General features: G+C 40.2%; 1 protein-coding gene across 8 annotated transcripts in view; it reads right to left on the bottom strand.

Moving 5' to 3' along the window:
- ACVR1C (activin A receptor type 1C) overlaps nt 1–23502 on the bottom strand; it is a 1029031-nt gene that overhangs the window by 748549 nt on the left and 256980 nt on the right. Inside the window, exon 2 of one of the 8 annotated variants that reach the window (XM_044074843.1) lies at nt 16541–16559. The exons of the other annotated variants lie outside the window; for them this stretch is intronic. Coding sequence (XP_043930778.1) covers nt 16541–16559 — 19 coding nt within the window. The remainder of the gene's footprint in view (nt 1–16540; nt 16560–23502) is intronic. 8 annotated transcript variants of the gene reach the window in all.

The following is a 23502-nucleotide window of genomic DNA, read 5'->3' on the forward strand; positions in this document are numbered from 1 at the left end:
GAAGTAAGGTAGTGTATACTCTGCTTTAACATGAAGGGCTGAATTCATTTTAGATTTAAGATTGCTTGCTTAGTCAAAGCAGTGTGCTGCATGAGGTCTAACTGTCATCCTACTGAGTCACATTGGGGTGTACCTGAAAAACAGTTAGTTGTTGTAGATTTGTTATCCAAAAATCCTGTTTATGACCAACTATTTTCAGATGTAAAAGATGTTTCTGCCTGTGTGCGGAGCATAATGATAAGCAGGCCTGTGACTAATAAGAGACTGGGAAAGCATATGCTGCCAGAAGTAGCCATGAGTTACAAATTGTTACCCACTATGTCCAAGATGGATGGCCAAATTCTTGGGCTCAAATGAAATATCGCATGTACAAGTTCTACATAGTCAGGAGTGCATTCCAAGCATGATGGAATATTTCTGAATCATTACCAAATAGTAGTACCCTCATCACAACATGCTGAGCTGTTATGTGAAATGCATCAAGGGCTCATGAAATGTTGAAAAGGAGCCAACATATCAGTTTGATGGTCAAATGCCAACCAAGACATTGCAAAGCTTGTGAGTAAGTGGCAGTTCTGTAATGTCCATAGACTATCTCACAACAGAGAGATATTAATACTGGGTCTATATCAGATGAACGAAAAATCCATTCATCTAATACATAATGATCGAAACTTCACAGAAATCGAAAACGATATTGTGGGGGGGGGGCTGCACCCCCACACCTCCCGCTAAATATATATTCTAACTCCGAGATCGCACTGCAGTGAGGTAAGGGCAAATACCCTAATCCTCACTTTACTGAGACCCCACAATACCATTTTCGATTTCTGTGAAGCTTTGATCTTTACGTATTCGATGAATGGATTTTTCGTTCATCTGACCCATTAATACTCACGCCATTACCACAAGGTCCTTGGCAAAAGATAGCTGCTGACTTGTTTGAATTTAAATGCAAAAGTTAACTCACAGTTGTTGGCTATTACTCTCATCACATAGAAATAATACATGAACCAACTACAACTATCCAGAAATAATAGCCAGGTTCAAGTTCTTGATTACAAGATATGGGATACCCATTTAAATGGTTACAGACAATGGGACGCAGTTTATGTCGACTGTATTCCAACAGTTTGTTGACAATTATAGCTTTACTCATACCACAAGTCCTCACTACTGTTAATCAAACAGCCAAAATGATATCAAGACAAGCCAATCCTCACAGAGCTCTCATGGTATACCAAGTTACTTCACACAGTGCCCCAGGACTAAGCTCTTCACAAGAACTCACATGGCAACGATAGAGTCAAGCTAGTGCCTAAGATTATTCTGTATGACTCAGTTAAACAAAATGGTAAGTGAGCTACAGCGGGATCTACAATAAATACTGTTCTATTCAGCCACTACCTGTCCTTCAACCAGGCCAATCAGTATGCTCAAAGACAAGTGGAGAAAAAGTGGGACACAAAAGTACTGCAGTCAGAAAACTAAATAAATGACAAACAGAAGATGCTGCCATGGTTAGATAAAATTGGAGGTTTATTCAAGTAATTCCCAGTGAGCCATAAACTGAATGCAGTGTTCCATAAACTAAACCTAGAGTATTCCAATAAGAATAACCAGGTACATCCTGTTCCTTCAAAATTGTTACCATATACCAATATCCAGGACAAAGGTGGAATCTCAAAATCCACAGGGTGTGGCATTCATCCAAGAATGACTGTTTCTGATCTTCTTGGAACCATTTTGCAAAGCTACTCTAAAAATAATACTGTCCATTATAATTGTTTATCTAATGTTTTTTCTTCCACAGGTTCCACTGCCATTTTCTTTGTTGTTTGTGTCACATGCTCAGTGGAAGAGAAGTTAAAGTACTGATTCATTACTTGAATTGTGACAGTCTTATGGTCAGAGAAGTGAATGAGAAATTCTTCTTGTGAAACTGTTTTGTTAGTAATATCTGCCTAAGGCATTAGTGTTTGTAAATAATCAGATTAGAACATATATTGATGCATTTAGAGGACTGCATAATAAGCATTACAGAAAATTCCAGAGTCTTGAGCATATGTTTGCAAAGCTTGTGCAAACAGTCGTACATTATAATTTCTAAGAGAGATCTCTTTAATTTAAGGAGAGAAAGATCTGATGATAACTAAAGTGCAGTAGTCTGAGCCTGTGCATACTATGAATATACATTGGAGCCAGTGACAATTAAAAACTATTATACAATGACCCCCCCCCCATTAATATTCCAAAACGTTCACGCTGATTGGCTAGTGTGTCCGTTATAAATCCCACAATATACCAACAGAAAAAAGGTCCTGTTCCCTTGGTATAAAGTCCTAAAAATATTTCTTTAAACAAATAAAAAAAAGAAAAAGAAAAAACGGAGCAACAGAGACTTTCTTTTCTCCATTGCTTCTGTTTCAAAGCATTGATGTACTGGGTGTGCATGGGACGGAAGTCCCATATGCATGCTCAGTACATAAAAACAGGGAAGCAGTGTACCACAACCAGAGGAAGAACAGTAATGCACCATTATACAAAGACATTATTTAAGAAAAGTAAGTGGCCGGGATTCACTAATCCTCCGTGTAAGACTAAATAAGTCTTACATGGAAACTGCAGCCTAAGAGGAAGACGTCACTGTGCCATGCATATTCATGAGGGCATGCTGACTCAACTCTAAGGCTAACCCGGAGCGTGCACAAGTGCAGGGGGTGTGTTGGACTGCCGAGCAGTCCAAAAATCCACGCCCTTACAAGTTACTCGATCAGCAAATGTCAACTGACATGAGCGAGTCCGCTCAAATGTGTACATACCCAACACTACACTCCCCCACATTCTAAACCCCTGTACAATTATAAAATGTAAAACTTTTATCTTTTTTTATTAATCCTGATATAGCTGCCCATATTTGTGTGTGTTTGCGCGGGTTTGCCCATTACTTAGCTACAGTTAGCAGTTTAGACATCGAAGAGGATAATAAGAAACTTATATGCAAATGAAGCCAAATAGCAATAGCATAGTGGTAGAGCCTTCGCACAAGGAGGAGGCATTCCCGGTTCAAGACCCACTACTTCCCTTTCTATTTTCTGTTGGAAATCTGTATATAAAAATAATTCCTGACATTTATCTTTTAAATGTTAGTAAAAAGCATTGAAATGGCCTATGTAGTAGTGAATGAATTTTATATATATATCTATATCTATATCTATATATATATATATATATATATATATATATATATATATATATATATATAAGAAGGAGAAATGGTTATGCATACTGATGAATGCATAAGTAACGTATCTTAAGCAATGTGAAGCACTGGTAAGCAAAGTTTACCAGTATTAAGCATATTTAAGTATAATTGCTCATAGCTTAGCACTGCTTTAACTAGCGCAATAGCTTTGCGTGGAGCTGCGCATCACGCCAACCAGCGCAAACAGAACATATTTGCTCGTAGCTGCGCACTGCGCTAACTAGTGCAACATTGGGCAATGTTGGGCAATGTCGGGCAACGTAGAGCACCGTAGAGCAACGTAGAGCAATTTTGGGCAAAGTTGAGCAAAGTCGCCTAAACACAGCCACACCTCCTAGCCGGTCTGGCCAGTAGTAAAATAAAAAGCAATGACAGGCCTTAAACCCAGGATACTGTGCACCATAATCACAGTACTGAACTACTAAGCCATGACAGCTCTTCATAAGCATGCACTTTCAACACACACATATATATCAATCGAAGTTTACCCATTGCTAAGCAGGTGTGCCTTCAGCTGAGTTTTTCAAAACTGGCCAATCACAAATAAGTGCGGGAAATGATGCATATTTAAGCTCCATAGGCGGGAATACTTGCGATAACTGGTTGTAGCTCCCATCTGCAGACAGCAATGGCCGGTGCTGGAGAGGGCTCTCGTTATTGAGCGCAACGTTGGGGCATTGAGGAGTCAAAAGTAATGGTTTGGCTCCTTGTCCATAATCATGAGGATAGACTCCTGCAGGGCCGGTACCAGGGCACCCAATACAAAGCAGAAGCCTGGGACCATCTAACTCATGAACTCACCAGTGCCACAGGTGTCCTTCGGACTGGTGAGCAGGTCAGACACCACCATGCAGACCTGAAGAGACACAAGGCGGGTAAACTGGACCAGTGGATCCAGGAGGCCCGTGAGATGGAAAATGCCCCACTACTGAGTAAGTAGCCATGGAATTAAGTATGTAAGAATTGCTATTCTAGTCTATACTATGGATAGATATGTCTCAATATCACTTCATTGACTTCACAGCTGCAGGTGTCCGTGCTGCGAATCAGCAAGCCTATGCCGATAGGCTGCTAAGGCTGCACCACCAGGCATGTTAGTAATTATCCAGCTTGTACTGTTATGTAAAATAAATGAGAGAGCCTGAAAAAAGTGTTTTAACACAATAAATAAAGGTATAATAATTCTCTAATAATTATTCTGCATGTACTGTTATATAAAATAAATGAGAGAGCCTCTAGAAAAGTGTTATAAGTCTTTAATAAAGGTATAATTCCTGAAGTGTGTCTGTGTCATTTTCTTTGATATGTTGTTGTACTCTTGCATTATAGAAATAGTACTGTTGTATTAAGCGCTGTTAACACACAGTTGGGTAGGCCCATATAAAGTGGATGAAGGGAGTGCCAGTAGCTTTTAAGCACATTTACAGTCCTCAACTGTTGGTTCATGCCCAACATGTACAGGTTAATCTGGCACATGAGTAGCTTGGTATTGTGTTCCCCAGAAATGTCATTGTGCTGGCAGAAATGTAGGGAGCTGTTAACATATAACTGATAATTTTACATAAACATATCTAGATAAGTATAGGAAAGTAGAGCTATCAGTGTACCATCTTAGCAGTAGTGTGTCTGAGCAAATCACAAAATATGTAGCAGTAACATCTGCATCCCGGACAGTTTGTATGTCAGATATAGCCCATGTATGTAAATATCTAGCAAACCCATTTCCCAAATTAAGGACAATTGGGTAGTGTAATAATACATGTAGGGGACATATAACTACAGTTAATAGGAATGTAGTGTAAACTAGAAGGATATATAAGTTGTTAATGGAGCTATCATTTTCCACCCTACTGTTTGTGCATAGAAAATGCAATTCCACACCTCAATGGGTATGTCTAATCTCAAAACATTTATTGGGACATATGTCCTATTAGTTTATAAATATCTGCATTTATTTTGATGCATGTGCCCTGTTCAAATACCACAATATTGGTGGCCTGTTGCCATCAATTAAACCTGCATGCTGTTGTAATGTCCACAGTTGTTCTATATATGCATGTGTTGTGCTTGCTGTCCAACTGTTGGAACTCTGGTGTGTTGGGTTAATGGGAATACTTCTGCATGCTGTTATAACTAATTGGGAATGCTGTTGACTGTTACTAACCCATAGTTTCATTAAATCCTCCTAAACATAGAATGTATGGGAAGGCCGGTCCCAGCCGACCCACCTGTCCCACCTCAGCTGGCGATGGTACCTGACACCAACAGGTCCGGTGCCCAGCCTGGGACCTCCTCCTCCATTAGCCCTGTGCCACCTTTGGGTGGAAGCACTGAAGGGGGTGGGGCTCATCTCCCCGTGCAAGCATGGACGGAGGAGGGCCACCTATTACCCTCCGAATGGTCCAGGCTGTGGTGCGTAGGGAGATCGAGTGTTCTGTTGCTGATCCTCTACGCTAGCTTGAGGCACGAGTGGCGCAACTCATGGGTGAGCCTGCCCCTCCTACACAGCTCCCAGCACAGCCACCCTCTGGGCTGTGAAGGTGCAGTGGTGACTGCCCATGGGTGGGGATCTCAGTTCCACTGTTGCCATCTGGGTGCTCATGGGCTTGTGATTTCCAAACATCCTGCCCCGTCAATGGTGTTCACCCACCACGTGTCATATTCCACCCCTGTATGCATCTTGTTTGTCTTGTCTGTTTACCTCCCCAACCTACCTCCCCAAATATACCTACTTCCCCTACCCCACATTCCACTCTCACCTGAAAAAAAAAGGGCAATCTGCTCCCAAAAAAAAAATTACGCCCCATACATAGCTACCCATTTTGCACACATGTCCGCTGGACACATAAACTGATATTTAATTGGCAGTACAACATACTTTGTTGTCCTCACCCCTCTCTCAGGGCTGGAAGGTTTCATATTCCCCTCCAAATATACTACATATGCACAGCTGTTGCTGTTAAAGAAATTTGCAGCTATGGACCTTCCCTACACCCGTCCTGCACATCCTGAGCTGTTTTCCCTACTGTCTTTCCCTCTTTGTGCCCCCTTTTCACCATTTTCCTATCTCCCCATTTTCTTTTCTTTCAAAGAAATGAGTGCGGGGGTTAGCGGGAGTAAGCACTGTTAAGCAGTAGTAAGCGGGTTTGCACGAGTGTGCACTTGTGTGCGCTTAGCTAAGCATTGCTAAACATCATGCAAATCCGCGCAAACCCACTTACAACTGCTTAAAAGTGCCATAGTCACTCTGTATGTCAGGGCCCTTGTTCTGCTCAGCAGCAAAATAAAACACCTGTGTCAGTCTCGAATCCTGGACCTTGGACACACTAGACTGCATCAAGTATCACTAAGCCAGGGTAGACATACAACAAGTTGGTGCTGAAATAAATATATCATGCATCAGAATGAGTGAATGTAAAGGAAAAATAGGAATGCCATAACACAAAAAGTTGTTGTGGAATTGCATTACATGACTGTGATGAGAGAACCAGCCATTCTAGCAGGAAATAATGTTACAGCAGCACTTTACAACCCACACACAGTATCATAGCAGGACAAACAGTGGCATATCTGATTAGGGCAGAGGACATACATCCCAACTGTGACTACTTTTCAGAGATGTCCCTGATTTTGAAACATATGTTTGCTGTGTCCCTCTGAATCCCTCTGAACAGTACTGACGTTAGGCAGAAAGGTGGGGTATTACACTTAATGAATGACAATAATAAGAGTTAGACACGCATGTACTTCAGAAAAGGTGTAGTAATCCATATGCACTGGTTCTCTCAAAGTCTCCACTTACTGTCTCTGTTATTTTGAAGGTGTACCTCACTTTTACCTACCTTTCCCTGACTCTGTTCAAATATGTAGCTGAGTGTTTCAGAGGCCTGGCAGAGGCAGAAACACACAGGCATATCAGCTTTTCTGCTGTTACACACTGTGCAAATAGCTTTGGAAGGAGTTCCACAAGCATACCCTTATGAAGGAGTACAACACTGAAATACCAAAGGATGTAGCCATGTACTGGTAGCAAATGACTGTAACAATGCCATTGTACCAGTGCTGAAAAGACCTGTGCATTGCACAGACAAAGAATAACACGCTACCATCTGGCTAGGTCCACAGTTGGGAGCTATGAAGACAGACTACTTGCCTTGATAAACTAACAGGTAGACAGCAACCCTTTAAGTCCAGCAAGATAACATTCACACAATAATACATAATGCTCTCTGTACGCCTGCATCTCTACCCAAATGTACAATATACCTGTGTGTTCAGGGTCTACCAAGGATGTAGGTAGGCATACTCAGTACTGGAATTGTCCAGTTTTCATGAGCAGCCTGTGCTAATGTCAACACTAAAAAAGCACAAACTGTTCAGAAGTGAGTACATTAATATTCACAGTTTAGCAGTTCACAAACAGCTCATGTGCCAAAAGAATACATCTCAATAACTACTTTTGTATGGCAGTTAATTGTATAAGTAGAAAAGAAACTACATACTCTCATGTATCTTGTGTTAGCATTTGCAGGGGTGGGTACAATTCTACACTGACAAGTGTGTACTGGAAGTGGCAACATTCAGGTCTGAGTACAACATTTAAATCACTGGCTATACCCCTAGCTTCAGATATAAGAACTATACCAACCATCTGACTTAAACAACGGTGTCCACAGCAAAAAGTATGAGCCCCACTTTCGAAAGCTGAAAGGACTACGCCTACCTGACTTAGCAATTTATAGCATTGGGCTGCTATGACAGTGACTACTGCAATTACCACACAGCAGGCTGCATGCAATTACCAAATGGTGGCCACCAACTGGTGCAGAGGCCATCACATGCACATGTGCAGATACCTATAAAAGCAGGCTGTACTCGCTGCCCACACATGCAATCACTCCATTGCAGACACTGAGAGAGAGAGAGAGAGACAGAGAGAGAGAGAGAGAGAGAGAGAGACATTAACAGCAAAACAAACTCAAAAGCAAAAGGAACATGGAAATTAATAATACCAACACATACAAAGGAAAGGTATGCAACAGATATGTATTTACTAGCATGTAGTAGATGTTGTTGAAGAGTACTCTACATACTTTGAAACATCCATATGTGGCAGCAGTACTTATCTATGCACAGATGTCCAGCATAACTACTGCCATGGACAAATCAGTGTGTAGCTGTGTGCAGGGGGACATAACTGTGACATATGTAGCTCAGTATTAAATGTCAAACATCTGATCCACGTTAGCTGCGTTCTGTACAGTAGTATGGACAATGGCTTTTTGGGGGAGTAGCGCAAACAGCTATATAAACATGGATGTGACAGAGTAACACATGCATGATAGTCATATTAACGTGTAGCTTAGCACTGGCAACTGCTGTACCAGGCTAGTATGCTAATCTAGCATTTGTAGCTATATACACACCCTTTAATATTACTGTGTGCTCACATGTGACACCTGTTCATGTTGCAGCAAGGCCCAACAGGTCAGCCGTGAGGTCCAGGGACTTACAACAGTGTGGATCTTGTGTGTGTATGGCACACACATACGGAGAAATATATATGTGTCAGACATATTAACATCTGTACATGTGCATAGAGCAAGGGACATACTGCAACTGTATGTGAAGGGTGGACATATATATGTTGGTGAAGGTTGTTATGTGCATATTTGTATGTAGGTTGTAGTGTGTGGCAAACAAGGCAGCATACAGTGCTGATAAATGACATGCGGTGGTTAAACACTGTGGGTGTGATTTGTTAAGTTTGCAATGTTGCAGCCAGTGAGGTTTGCTAAAGCTACCTGGGCTGAGAACACCTTCAATGCATTTCTCACAAGACTGTGCGATATCATTACATTGCTGTATACCTTACATCCTTTGCATAATTGATATTCCCACCATGAAAGGTGGACTGTATATGTGCATATATGTATATGTATATGTATATGTATATGTATATGTATGTGTGTGTGTATATATATATATATATATATATATATATAGAGAGAGAGAGAGGGAGAGACAGTCATATATAGTGAGACAGATGCCTAGTGTCAAACCCATGCTGTAAAGTTATAAGCCAACTAAAGCATAGTCATCTACTTTTACAAAACATAGTATCCCCACAGTACCACATAGGTAGTAGCCCCCAACATGTTGAACAGGTACCGATGTGTACATACAGCCAAGTGTTACATCATCTCTCCTTTGGTAATCACATTACCAAAGGTATTTTGAAATCCCTCGGTGGATCACATAAGCAATAAGGGGTCTGCATGCATATCCACAAAGGTTGTTGTACACCTATAATGAATAGCCATCATTGACAGACTTTGCTGCATTTGAACAGGTCTGAAATATACCTCAGGCATAAACCCTCACTCACACTATTCAATAGAAACCATAATGAGTGTGTGTGACACGGATGACCTAGGCTAGGGATCACTGCAGTGGCTGGGCTTGCCACAATCATATGAATGTGACCTAAGGTCTGGAAAGTGGCAGCACACTCTGGCAAAGATAACAGATGTGTTCATGGAGAAAGCAGGGTTCCCACCTATGAAATAATTGAGGTCACATGTACGTATATGTATTTGCCACACAGCTACCTGACATGTGCAATGCACATATTGTTGTCATTGTGATATGTCATACAGTAGTAAAAGCCAAACCCACAACACATTGATCAACAGTGTCATACACACACACACTCACCAATTTCAGGATTCAAGCCCCTACCTAACTATTTTTTGATATTAGAGCAGTACACATTAACACGACGTGCTATACACATTACTGGGAATTCTCCTTTCCACAGGTATATTTGTAGGATGTTGACATCATCAGACTTGACAAAGATAAGTATACCACATTTAAGATGTGTTAGTAGTCTCCAAAAAGGTTGCTCCTCTCCAAGGAGATACACACACAGTTGTCAAATGCAGGATTCAAACCCCTACTTAATTACTTTATGATATTAGAAAAGTATGCATTAACACGACGTGCTATACACATTACTGGGCGTTCACGTTTCCACAGGTATATTTGTAGGATGATGACATCATCAGACTTGACAAAGATAAGTATACCACTTTTAAAGTGTTTTAGTAGTCTCCAAAAAGGTTGCTTCTCTCCAACGAGATCATGCACAAACAGTTGTCAAGTGCAGGATTCAAACCCCTACCTAACTGCTTTATAATACTAGAGGAGTATGCATTAACACGACACGCTACACACATTACTGGGAGTTCTCTTTTCCACAGATATATTTGTAGGATGGTGACATCATCAGACTTGACAAAGATAAGTATACCACTTTAAGGTGTTTTAGTAGTCTCCAAAAAGGTTACTCCTCTCCAAAGAGATCACACACAAACACACACACAGTTGTCAAGTGCAGAATTCAAACCTCTACCTCGCTACTTTATGATACTAGAGGAGTACGCATTAACACGACACGCTATACACATTACTGGGAGCTCTCTTTTCCACAGGTGTTTTTGTAGGATGGTGACATCATTAGACTTGACAAAGATAAGTATACCACTTTTATGGTGGTTTAGTAGTCTCCAAAAAGGTTGCTCCTCTTCAAGGAGATACACACACAGTTTTCAAGTGCAGGATTCAAACCCCTACCTAACTACTTTATGATTCTTGAGGAGTACGCAGTTACACGACGGGCTATACACATTACTAGGAGCTTTTGTTTTCCACAGGTATATTTGTAGGATGGTGACATCATCAGACTAGACAAAGTGGGTTACATTAGGTGACATTAGGTGGGTGACATAGAAGGAATTTCTAAACACTTTGGCCATGTGATCATCAAAGGCGAGTTTACTGTCTACCTGGGTCCCCAGGGCCATAATTACTTTCTCCGTACATACAGGATTACCACCTATGTGGTAATTTGTATGCACTTTGTTTTATCCAAAGGGGATGACTATTCATTCTTTGGCATTCTGCTTGAGGGCATTGTGTTGACACCAGGTATCTGTCTCTGTAAGACCCTTCTGGAGGATATCTGTGTCAGCCATAGAGTCGATTATGGACCACAGTTAGCAGTCATCTGCAAACTTGTTCAGCCATACTCCTCCCGTGCTTGCCTGTACCTCTGAGCAGTATCTACTGAGCAAGTGGGGTCCCAGGACCAAGACCTGTGGGATGCCATTTGTGACTGGTTTAGAGTCGGACATGGCACCCACAACTCTGAACATGTGTGTTTGATCTGTGAGCCAGTTGGCCACCCATCCTGTGACATAGTTGTTAATGTTCAAAATGGTAAGCTTGTCCATGATGACAGAGTGGGGAATGGTGTTGAAAGGCCTTAGTGAGGTCCAAATGGGCTGTGTGGACTACTTTCACCTCCATCTATGTCCTTGGTAACTGTTTCAAATTAGTCAACTAGGTGTAGGAGGCAGGATCTGCCTTTAACAAAGCCAAGTTGGGTAGAGTCCAGTGTCTGGAGGTCCCCAATGTCTCTGTTTATGGGTTCCATGATAATGTGCTCCATAGCTTTGCATACCAGGCTGAGTAGGCCTATAGGGAAATGGTTTTCAGGTTCTGTTGTGGCACCCCCTTTGTGGACCTGGATGACTGTTGCTCTATGCCATTCTTTGGGTACATAGCCTGTGGTAAGGTTGAGTCTGGACAGTGAATGTAGGTGAGGGTGTAGTTCCTTTTGGGGCTGGTGTAAGATGCAGCCTGGGACACCATCCAGTCCCATTGATGCTGTGTTCTTAGCTTTGGAGAGGGCTGTTTTTACCTGCATGTCCATGAAGTCTGGGGCTCTGCATTCTTCTGGGATGGACACAGGCCCTTTTGGAGTTGATGGGGGGGTTTGCACTGAACTTGTTCCCCAGGATGTGGGCAATGTAAGTTGGTTCAGTGTATTTCTTGCCATTTTGCAGTAGCTGACAGCATATTCGAAAGTTGCCACCTAAATGTTTGGTATAGCTAACAAAGGCTTTGTGGTTATTATTCTTACATTCCTTGGCAATTTGTCTTTAGAAACTGGCGTTGGATTATTTTATGAGTGATCATTGTTTCTTCCTAATAATGATCAGTGATGCCTTTCCTTTTGTGAAGTTTGCTCAATCATGTGCTCATTTCCTCCTTCTGTTGTATAGCTTATTTATGGGCAACGACCACCAGATTGGTTTCTTATTTTTGGAGGAGTGCGTCTTGGTTTTATTTGGGATGTCTCGATCCATAGAATGCACTTGTAAATTATTTGGCAGATTGTATAGCATTATCCTATAGCAAGGAGGGCTTTGGAACGTTCCACTTTGGTCTTGGGAAGTGTGTGGCTTGCTTTTGAAAATGTCTTCACAGTGGTTTCCTTGACTGGGGTGGGGGGGGGGGAGGCGGGATGTGGATGTCCAGTGTGATTATTTTATGATCTGATATTACCAGCAAGGGGTTTATCTCTGTTGTGGAACACTGGTACCCCATGTTGGTGATGATCAGGTCCAGTATGTTGTCACCTCTAGTGGGCATGGTGACCAGCTGTTTCAGGGCATTTGAGTTTTTAAACTCTAGGAAAGATTGGGCAATAGATGTTGTACACGAGTAATTCTCCCACTCAATGTTTGGGTAATTGTAATCTCCTCATATAATGGTGTTTGGTAGGACCTTTATATTTTCCACTGTTCTCAGGAATACTGAGTGAGGTTCCTGAGACAAGGTAGGTGATCTGTAGCAGGCTACAATCTGATAAGCAGCTTTTCCCAATGTTAGTTGCACTTGCATGGTCTCCAAGGCCTCATGCTGTGCCACTAACCTGAAGGTGTGGGTATCCATAAGGTAAATGGATACACCCCTTCCTTTTGTATATCACTCTGGGTTTTGTGGCCAAAGAGCACAAGGATTGTGAGTGTTTTACGTGGAGCATGTCCAACAGCTCTGTGTTTGGCATAGCTTTGTATGTTAGGCAGAGATCACCTCTGAGTAGGCGATATGTGAGAGAGTACAGCTGGAGCATTTTGAGACGGTCTATGTATGGTATGTATTTCAGGTCGCTAATGCTCTTTATTGATATTGATATTCATTGATATTTATGACATAGCAAAAGAAAGCTTCATGGTTCTGTATGGACTCTTTGACAATATTTTTGCCAGAACATGGATTGGATAATGTTAGGAGTGCTCATTGTTTATTGATGATACTGATCAGAGTTTATTGATCTTCTTTGAATTTTCACTTTCTTTGAACAACTTAAGTACTTGTAGTACATAGTTTGATTATGACAGGAGTCCAATATATTATATGGGTCTGTTTTCATATCACTGTGTGTGCAAGGCAGGATTGGTGAATAGTGACAAGTTTCTGGGGTAAGAACTGCGACTGCCAGATATGTGTGGTCCACTGCTGTATTCAGACATGGCCTAAGTGCGTGAGCATGCCCAGTATGACCTTTCAGTATGTTGTTGACTGACATTTGCTTTGTTTATTTAAGTGTGTGAGCATGCCCAGTATGACCTTTCAGTATGTTGCTGACTGAAATTTGCTAAATTTGTTTAAGTGTGTAAACATGCCCAGTATGGACATATATACTCTATGTGTGTGAAAAATCAAGTTGGTTTTTACTTCAGGGCTCACCTTTGTGTTGTACATCAACAGGAAGCATGCTGTGCCTGCAGGGCTTCCATGAGTCACTTTGCATAGACTTATCAACATTTCTACATACAGGGGGGACAGCTATTATTTGTACATTTCTACCCGGGGGCACACCTGATTGTTACTGTGGGTGTACATAGGATGAGGGGTTCACCTGACACTTATACACATTTGCTAGGCCTGCACTGCTATGTCAGGTACTCCATTTCAGTCTGTATTGTTGCCTATCGTACTGGCTTAAGGCATACTACTGTACTACAGATCTTAGCTTCCAATTTCACATATATTAGTTTGTGACTTCATAGCCTACCCAACCCGCATCACACTGCCTGGCCTGCTGTTATCTGTCTGCATAGGCCTGGGGTGATGTTCAGAGGGCATGCTACAGCATTTGTTTGTGTTTGCGTTAGTCTACAATTGTCCTGCTGTGTCTGTGCCAGTGAAATGTTGTCATGGTTTAGTGGTTCAGTACTGTGACTATAGTGCACAGTATCCTGAGTTTGAGCCCTGTCACTGCTTTTTATTTTCCTGCTGGGCAGACCTGACTGGTTAAGAAACAGTAAAGCAGGTGTGAGCGTGTTTACCTGACTTTGCTCGACTTTGCCTGACTTTGCCCTACATTGCCCAACATTGCTCAACGTTGCCCAACGTTGCTGAACGTTGCTCAACATTACGCTAGTTTGCACGGTGCACAGCTCCACACAATTGTGCTTAAATATGCTAAACAGTGGTAAAAGCTGCTCAGCATTGCTTTATATTGCTTAAAACATGGCAATCATGCCTCAGGTGGTGCTGCAGGGCTGCCTATGTCGGATGCACATAGTACACTCCCTATACATGTTTGAAAACAGGCAGTGTCAAGTTAGGCATCCCTTTTATTTTATATGCGAGTCAGAGAGAGGTATCATTTCCAGGGTTCCTACTGAGCCAGTGTATGTGCTATGCGTTGCCTCTTTGCCAAGGCCACGGCATACTGGGCAGCCTCCTTCTGCCTACTGGGGCAGGCTCAGGTTGTTCCTCCTCCGAGTCATGCTGTGCCTGTGATGGCCTTGGCAATGGTGGGGGGCTATTTGGCCCTGCCCCATGCTGTTCCTGCTGCAGCTGTTTTTGCAGGATCATATTGTGTAGCATGGCACATACCATGACAATTTGGGTACATGTAGTTGGTGGGTACTGTAAGGCTCCACCAGATGTGTCCAGGCACTGGAACTGTGACTTGAGCATCCAAAACACATGCTCAATTACATTTCATGTTTGTGCGTGCGCCTCATTATGGAGTTCTTGTTCAGGTGTGTGTGTGCATTTCTGATGGGTGTCATCAGCCACGGCTCCAGTGCATATCCAGCATCCCCCACTAGGTGACTGACAGGGATATCCCCATTGGCAAATGTCTGGTACAGCTGCATCTGATGCCAGATATGGGAATCGTGGTATCTTCCAGGGCAGCCAGCACACACATTCAGTATTATGCCCTGGGCATCGCACATGACCTGGCAGTTGATGGAGGGGAAGCCCTTGTGGTTGATGTAGGCCCTACCCCGCTCACCGGCTGGTGCTTTGATGTGTATGTGCATGCAGTCAATTGCACCCACTACCTTAGGGTATTCCGCTATTTGCTGGAAGAGATGCATATTGCTGGCCAATACCTCAAGGGAATTGGGGAAATATACATGATCACCGACATGTGCTGACATGACATTCAGGAACTGGTGCAGTACCCTGGATGCTGATGCCTGTGAAATCCCCATCATATCACCTGTTGGTCTCTGGAAGATACCTGTTGCTACTATTCTTAGGCCAGCACATACCTTGGTTTCCACTGGGATGCATTCCCCTCTGTTGGTTCTGTGTGTGAGGCATGCGCTGCACAGCTCAACAATTTGCTGCAGGAGGTCTCTGTCCACTCTATAGTGCTCCACTATCTCCAGCTCATGTAGCCCCTGGTAAGTTACCCTGAGTCTGTACACTCTTCTCCGTCTCCTCACTGTGGGTTGCTCAGCAGCATTCGCAATGGCACCACCCTCAGCATCTTGCACATGTTGCCTTATAATAGTAATGGCAGCCCCTAACATTTTTTGTCTGAGTTAAGCTTTTTAAATTTTCACTCTCTTTGTATACTGCATTGTTGCAGTGTTTTTGAGAAAAACATGGGGGAATGTTGTTTGCAGAGTTTTAAGTGCTAGGCGGGGCTGGGCTAGTGTACTGCCTGTGTAATTGGCTGATTCTGATTGATTTCACCTGGTAGCTCTGCTAGTTCTCCTTGGTTAACTTCCTACTACTTCTTTTCCTTCCTTTTCCCTTTCTGTTTTCACAGGGGCAGCGCCATGCAAACAAGCACAAACACATGCACACAAGTGCACACGCGCGCACACAGGCTTAGACGGGTTTACAGGCGTGCACACGCATGCACACAGTGTAAGCACATTTGCAAGAAAATTCAGTGATATCCACTGCATACACCTTCGGTTTCTGGGTTTCAGTTAAGACAACTGTAGACACACCTCTTCCAGTCCTGAGTAATACACAGCAAACACAAGCCACTCTGCTCCAATGAGCTTACAGTCTTTCATACATACCCCCTCATGATGTCACCTATCTTCTACTCTACTTCTCCCGTACTCCTACACTTACACACTAGGGACATGGCTCACATGCGAGGGAAAATTGGGATTCACTATCCTTATCCTCATTTGCATAGGATTGCCTACTAATGCTTGGTTACATCTCTCAAACTGAGCTTCCCCCCTTAGCAACCACTACTCAGTAGCCATGTTGTCTTCAGCCTGCCATTCACCTGCATGGCAGAAGAATATTTTTAATAAGAATGCCTATTTTTGGCTTTTTTTTATTTTCTGTTTTTTAAAGCACCGCACGTTTGCGCTGCGCTGCGCTACGTTTAAACATCGGAGATCGGGGGAAAATAGATTTTTATTAATTTTCAACAGATCAAAATGCCAATGGCCTTATATTTGGCCATTGGCATGCTTCCTCTACTGGATGCTTCCTTTATTTGGAGCTGTCACAGCTCGGTTTTGCTATTTGCAGAACGGTACTCCGTTACCAATGGAGTACATTTCTGCAAATAACTCTACTCTTCCACAGACAGGTTAGTGTTTCCTGGATTGCAAATTTACCTCATTTGCATAGCTTTCAGCAGCAAATGAGGTAATTTGCATAACATAACACTGTCCGTGCAAGAGTAGTTTTAGGAGCTCTCATGCACGACCCTGCCGGCTGTTGCTGGATCGCTCGGCAGACATATTGGCTGTCTGCCTGCTTACACAACTCTTAGACTCCGTGCAAGCCTTCGTGAATCCGGTCCAGTATTTTTTTTCTTAAATAATGTCATTGTATAATAGCAATGACCGACTCCATGGTTGTGGTATATTAAAATTTACCCGCGGATGGTTTTATTTAATCACTTGGGCTTTGCCCTCATGATTAAGCCACAACAACCATGGGTAAATCTTCAATATACCACACCACGTCATTAGTTATTGCTTTATTATTTAACAGTCATTTTAAGAATTAATATGCATTTGTAATGAGTCAGTTGTTAAAATTGATCTAATTAAGCTGCCATTTTGAACAGAATCAAAATTACTGTTTTGACTAAAATGTTGGTGTAAACCAAAAAACAAACACAAAACACAAACAAGACACTACCATTTTTTTCTTTTTTAATCCTGGTACCGCTCCACTCTTTTTTAATAGTAATACATTTGTAATTCAAACAACACCCCTATTTTATAACACACACATATCATTTACATACATAATTTATCTAATAAAACCATTAAACATTAACTGTCAATTACCTTTAAACAAACTTTTTTTTTACCAACATTTTATTTGCCCAACAAGTTTCTAACTTCACCTTTAAAATCTCCTACTTCTTTTGTTTGTAATTTATAAAATGCTGTGCATTGAATACATTAATATTCTTCCACATGACAAAAATTTTATATTAAAATACAAACAAAATAAATAAATTAATTCAGTGCACTCCACTTAATATAAAATTAAATAACTTAAACATTTTTATTTATATAATATAAAATTTATATATAAATTTATATAAAATTAAAAATTTTACAAATTTACATTTCCATGTTCATCCCATTTGGTAAATCTGAAATATTTAAAATAATCTACTCATCCATTTCCAATAATCTACTGTGAAAACCTGCAAACTTACCAACACAAAAAATTTCCAAAAAACAAAAAAAACCAGCTGCTCCCACCCCCCATTGCTGCTCCCAAAGTGCTTTTTCTCCTATCTATCTATTTTTTTATCCCCTGCCCCCCCAGATGCTCCCATAATCCTGTTTTCCTTTCCTTTTACTAATGTGTGTGTTCTATTTTTGTTTGGCACAATGTTGGTGTATCCTAATGTTAATGACAATGCAACATTATTGGGTAATGAAAGGTGTACATCATGACAGAGGGTTCTGGTGTTCTGTGGAGAGGAAACTGTTTAGTAGGTTGAGGGAAAGTGTCAGAAATGTATAGCAAAATCATCAGGAGAAACAATAGAGAATGGATGCTTGTTTTAGAATGACCACTGATTTCATTCATTTCTTTACAACACACTGCGAGGTTAGAAAAGACAGTGGTTTGTCCGTTATAGAGGTAAATGCCTTTATATCTACACACAGATTTCTTGGGCTAAATTATATAGTGTCATGTGTCTGTCATGTAGATAATTGTTATTATGACATCTGATAGCTTTTCTGGCTATGTTATATGGTGTTATGTGTCTGTCATGGAGATAATTGTTATTATGACATCTGATAGCATTTCTGGCTATGTTATATAGTGTTATGTGTATGTCATGGAGATACATGGCTTTATGTCATCTGATAGCTTTTCTGGCTATGTTATATAGTGTTATGTGTATGTCATGGAGATACATGGCTTTATGTCATCTGATAGCTTTTCTGGCTATGTTATATAGTGTTATTTACTTTAACTGGTTAGTAAAGGAAAGTGAGCATGTTCAAGTTTTCCCAGCAAGACCTGAGTAGGCTGCATCTCTCAGGTGTCATTTATGGAAGCTGGGAAGCATTGCGATGCCTAATTGTTTGTGAGTCGAATCTGTTCTGAATGCTGTTAGGGCATTGGTGTGGAACGATGAAGTCTTGTTAACACGTTTTTTGAAAATATGAATTTCCAGGCAATAGAGCTTATAGCTTCAGAAACACTTTTAGAACGATCTAATACAGATGAATAAAATATGTAGTTAAAATTTAAATCAACGTGTATACATTTAAACAGATGTACTAGCTAAATGTTAATGTACGTAATGTTAATTTGTGCTGTTTTACTTTAATGTAATACTGGCTAGTCAAGCAGACCTTGGCAACAGATGGATGTAGACTTAAAAATAAGGATAAAAGCATATATGTTCCCTTCAAACTAATAATTGTTCCTTAAGCACAAAATCAGAGAGACTCAAGATAAACTAAATGTTTAAGTAAATTTTATGATGATGATCTAAAAGATGCAGTCATCCAGTATATTAATAAAACAAGTTGTATCTCATTATATCACAAAATGCTAATCTTGGTTACAGAGCTTAAGATAGCACAAACAAGGACACATATAAAACTATCTGATGTTGCACAGTTAAAATGAATGTGGAATTTATTTCTCATTTTCACAAATTGTGTTGTAGCCTGCATTTAGAAATACAATTTGAAAGTCATTTTTAAAGATCAATAATTTAGCGATACTACTTGTCTTTTTAAAAAGCCTAGTGCTTTTTTACCTGCAACCAATCCTGCTTTTGAAAAATTTCTCAAATTGTGTGAAGAAGATGTCTATAACTGTTTTTTTGGCAACAGAAAATGTAATAAGTTTGTGGATCTATCTACTGAGGAAGAATTGTCTATCAGTAATTTACATAATGACAATACTATAGTTATTCGCCTAGCCAATAAAGGGGGGGTCAATAGTTATTATGAATAGGGCCTATTATTTTGATACTATTATGGATATGTTGAGTGATTCTAATACCTATAAAAAATTAATGTAGTTGCAATAGAAAAAATGAAATCAAGAGTGCCAAGAGCACTTATGGAAACACTGCAGATAGGTATCATTTCCAAGGAAATGTTTCAATATTTTATTATTGAACCACCACTGGTTCCATATTTACATGGGTTACCTAAAGTACATAAGGACCCACAAATCCCTAAATTTAGATCTATTGTTTCAGGCACTGGCTGGTTAACAGAATCTTTTCCATCTATATTGAAAAACAATTAAGACCTATATTGGACAAATATGACTTAGTATTAAAAGATAGCAAACAATTTCTTGAACAGCTTTTTTATGTATTTGAATTCTACAGAGTTTTGTGATTTTGATTGTTTTGTTATCATGGATGTTGTATCTCTAGTCACCATGATTCCCAATTCAGTAGGATAGACATGATGAAAGCATTTGTTTTAAGAAATGGTGAATACAGTGTACAACACCTTGATCTTATATGTTTTTTTTTTTTACTGGAAATGACTCTAGAACACAATGTGTTTATTTTTGAGCACCATTATTATTTGCAACTAGCTGGCATAGCTATGGGCACTCCTTGTGCCAATAGCTACACCAACAATGTAATGGCAGAATGGGAATCTCAATATATTAAATGCCTAATAGGGAAGAATATAGCATTCTTTCGTCATTTTGTAGACGATCTTTTCCTTTTATGGAAAGGAACTGAGGTAGAACTTTTACAATTCTTTGACTATGTGAATACAAGAGTCAGTTCCTGAAGTTTATTTTTAAATACTCTTCTGAGTTTTCACATTATTTGGATGGACAAATACAGCGGGATAAAGAAGATGGCAGTATTTCCACAAATGTTTATAGGAAAGAATGTTATGTACCTTCTTACCTGCATAGAGATAGTATGCATCCGGGACATATATTCCCAGAGATAGTATGCATCCGGGACATATATTCCCAGAGATAGTATGCATCCGGGACATATATTCCCAGAAATAGTGTGCATCTGGGACATAAATTCCCAGAGATAGTATGCATCCGGGACATATACTCCCCAATGTTATGAAGGGACAAATGTTACGTGCCTCAAGGCTAACAGCTAATGATATAGATTTTGAAGACAGCTTGGTAAAACTCACCAAAGATTTTGAACATAGGGGTTATGATAGTACTGAGGTTCATAAAATGAGTGAAGTAATTAGGAAGGAGAGGAAGAATCTTGGTAAACCTTATTTTTCCTCACCCCAGACAAGAAATGTTTTAAATCATAAATCTAGAGATAGACAATGTTGTTTTAATTTAACATATAGTAGTGAAGTCAATGTTTTTAAGAATATAGTTAGTAAACATTGGCATGTTTAGCAAACTGATGAAAACACAGCTGGAATTCTTGGAATTAAGCCCTCTTTTGTTTACAGGAATAAAAAAATGTTAAGAAGACAGTTATGTTACCCTAAACACGAACCATATACTGACAGGCAGTAAGAGATGTGGTGCTTGTAATTTTTGTACTAGTATAAATGAAGATCCGAGTTTTATACATCCTGATTCTGGACATAAGTTCATGTTTAATGTTAAAGCAGATTGTAACACCAGAAATCTAGTATATTTAGCTAAGTGTATGATATGTAGAAAATTTTATGTTGGCAAGACCAACAGACATCTCCATGAACGGATAAGAGACCATTTATATTGTATTAGTAAAATATTTGAGTACAGTGCATTTGCTAAACATGTAGCACAGGAAGGGGATCAGCATAAATTTGCCTTTCAGGTATTGGAGGTTACCAGGTCTGATATGAGACTAGGTGATATTATTAATAATACTGAACGCAATGAAACTAGATGGATTCTTAGACTCAGGGTGCATAAAGGCTCCGGTCTAAATGATGTAGTGCTCCTCAAACCTGAATAAATGAACAGGGGTTTGAGAAAGTAATTTATATGATATTTATACTACATTAGTTAATAAAACATATAAATATATCTAGATTTTCAGGTCATTTAGTGTATAGTTGGATTTTCAACAGTTTTTATGTATTTTGTTCATACGTATGTTTTTTATGAAGGATGTTTTTTTACTGTGGTTGTCTTTTTAAATAGCTCTCTTCCTGAGAACATTACTTTTTTACATATCACATGACTAATTATTGTTAATTGATGGAGTACTTAAACCTCTGATTTTTTGGTCTTTTTGTGATCTGAAGAAGCAATTGTTTGAATTGTGAAAGCACTCATCTTTTTTATTAAGCCTTTTGACTAGATTGGACTTGGAATTTCATCTTTTATCAGTGTTGTAACTGCACTTTGCTTGTTTTTTACCTACATATATATATATATATATATATATATATATATATATATACACATATTATATAAAATATATACACACACATATATATATATATATATATATATATATATATACATACACACACACACATATATATAGATATATATATATATATATATATATATATATATATATATATATATATATATATATATATATAGGTTCATAGGTTCATACTAGGCTATCTGCCCTAGGGCATTTATAAGCCTAGCCAGAGTGTGTTTGGCTTGCCACCCATTTTAAATGAATTTTGCTATTCCCTTTTTCGAGGTTAGTATACTGTGCCTCTGTGTAACAGTGACACAGAAGTGATACCGGGGTAAACCTACGATCTCCCATCCACTCATCAAGATTCCTCTTGAAGAGAGTCAATGAGGGACTCTGCCTAACCTGGACTGGGATTTTATTCCAGAGTGAAGGGAGCCTCTGAGTTATGAATCTGTCCCTCCAGCATGTCCTATTTATTTCAGTGCTGAGGTTCAAGTCTCGAGCACGTAGCTCGATGGGATTTGGATTTTCTGAGGTGCAGCATGTCCATTAATTCTGGGTTGGACATGGCTTTATACATCAGGCACAGATCGCCTCTGAGCAGGTGGTATGCCACTGAGTAGAGCTGGAGTTTCTTTAACAGGGCAGCATGTGGCATCTGTTTGAGCCCTTTGATCCTCTTGGTGAGGTACTTTTGGGGTCTTTCCAGTTGCTGCAGGTGTCTGGTAAGGTACATCCCAAAAGGGGAATTGCACTCAATTATGGGCCTGATGAGGGATGAGTAAAGAGGCATGATGACCTCCCCTGATCTAGATGTGAATCCCTTCATGATTAGGTGGGCTATATAAAATGTTTTTCTAACCACTTTGGCCACATGGTTTTCAAATGAGAGATTGCTATCAACTTGGGTCCCCAGGTCCCTAATTACTTCTTCTGTACTTAATGGAGTACCACCTATGTGGTAATTTGTGGCACTTTGTTTTTGCCAAAGGGGATAACTATGCACTTTTTGGCGTTTAGCTTGAGGCCATGGCTCTGGCACCAGTTGTCTGTTTCTATGAGGCCCTTTTGTAGGATGCTTGTGTCGGATGGAGAGTCGATTATGGTGCCTAGTTTGCAGTCATCTGCAAACTTGGTCAGCCACAGTCCTTCCATTTTGGCCCGTACCTCCGAGAAATATATACTGAACTAGAGAGGTCCCAGGGCTGAGCCTTGTGGGATGTCACTTGTAACTGGTTTGGAGTCTGACATGGCTCCAGCAATTCTA

This window comes from Protopterus annectens, chromosome 6.part0, assembly GCF_019279795.1.
Source record: "Protopterus annectens isolate FY-2018-M chromosome 6.part0, PAN1.0, whole genome shotgun sequence".
Classification (NCBI taxonomy): Eukaryota; Metazoa; Chordata; order Ceratodontiformes; family Protopteridae; genus Protopterus; species Protopterus annectens.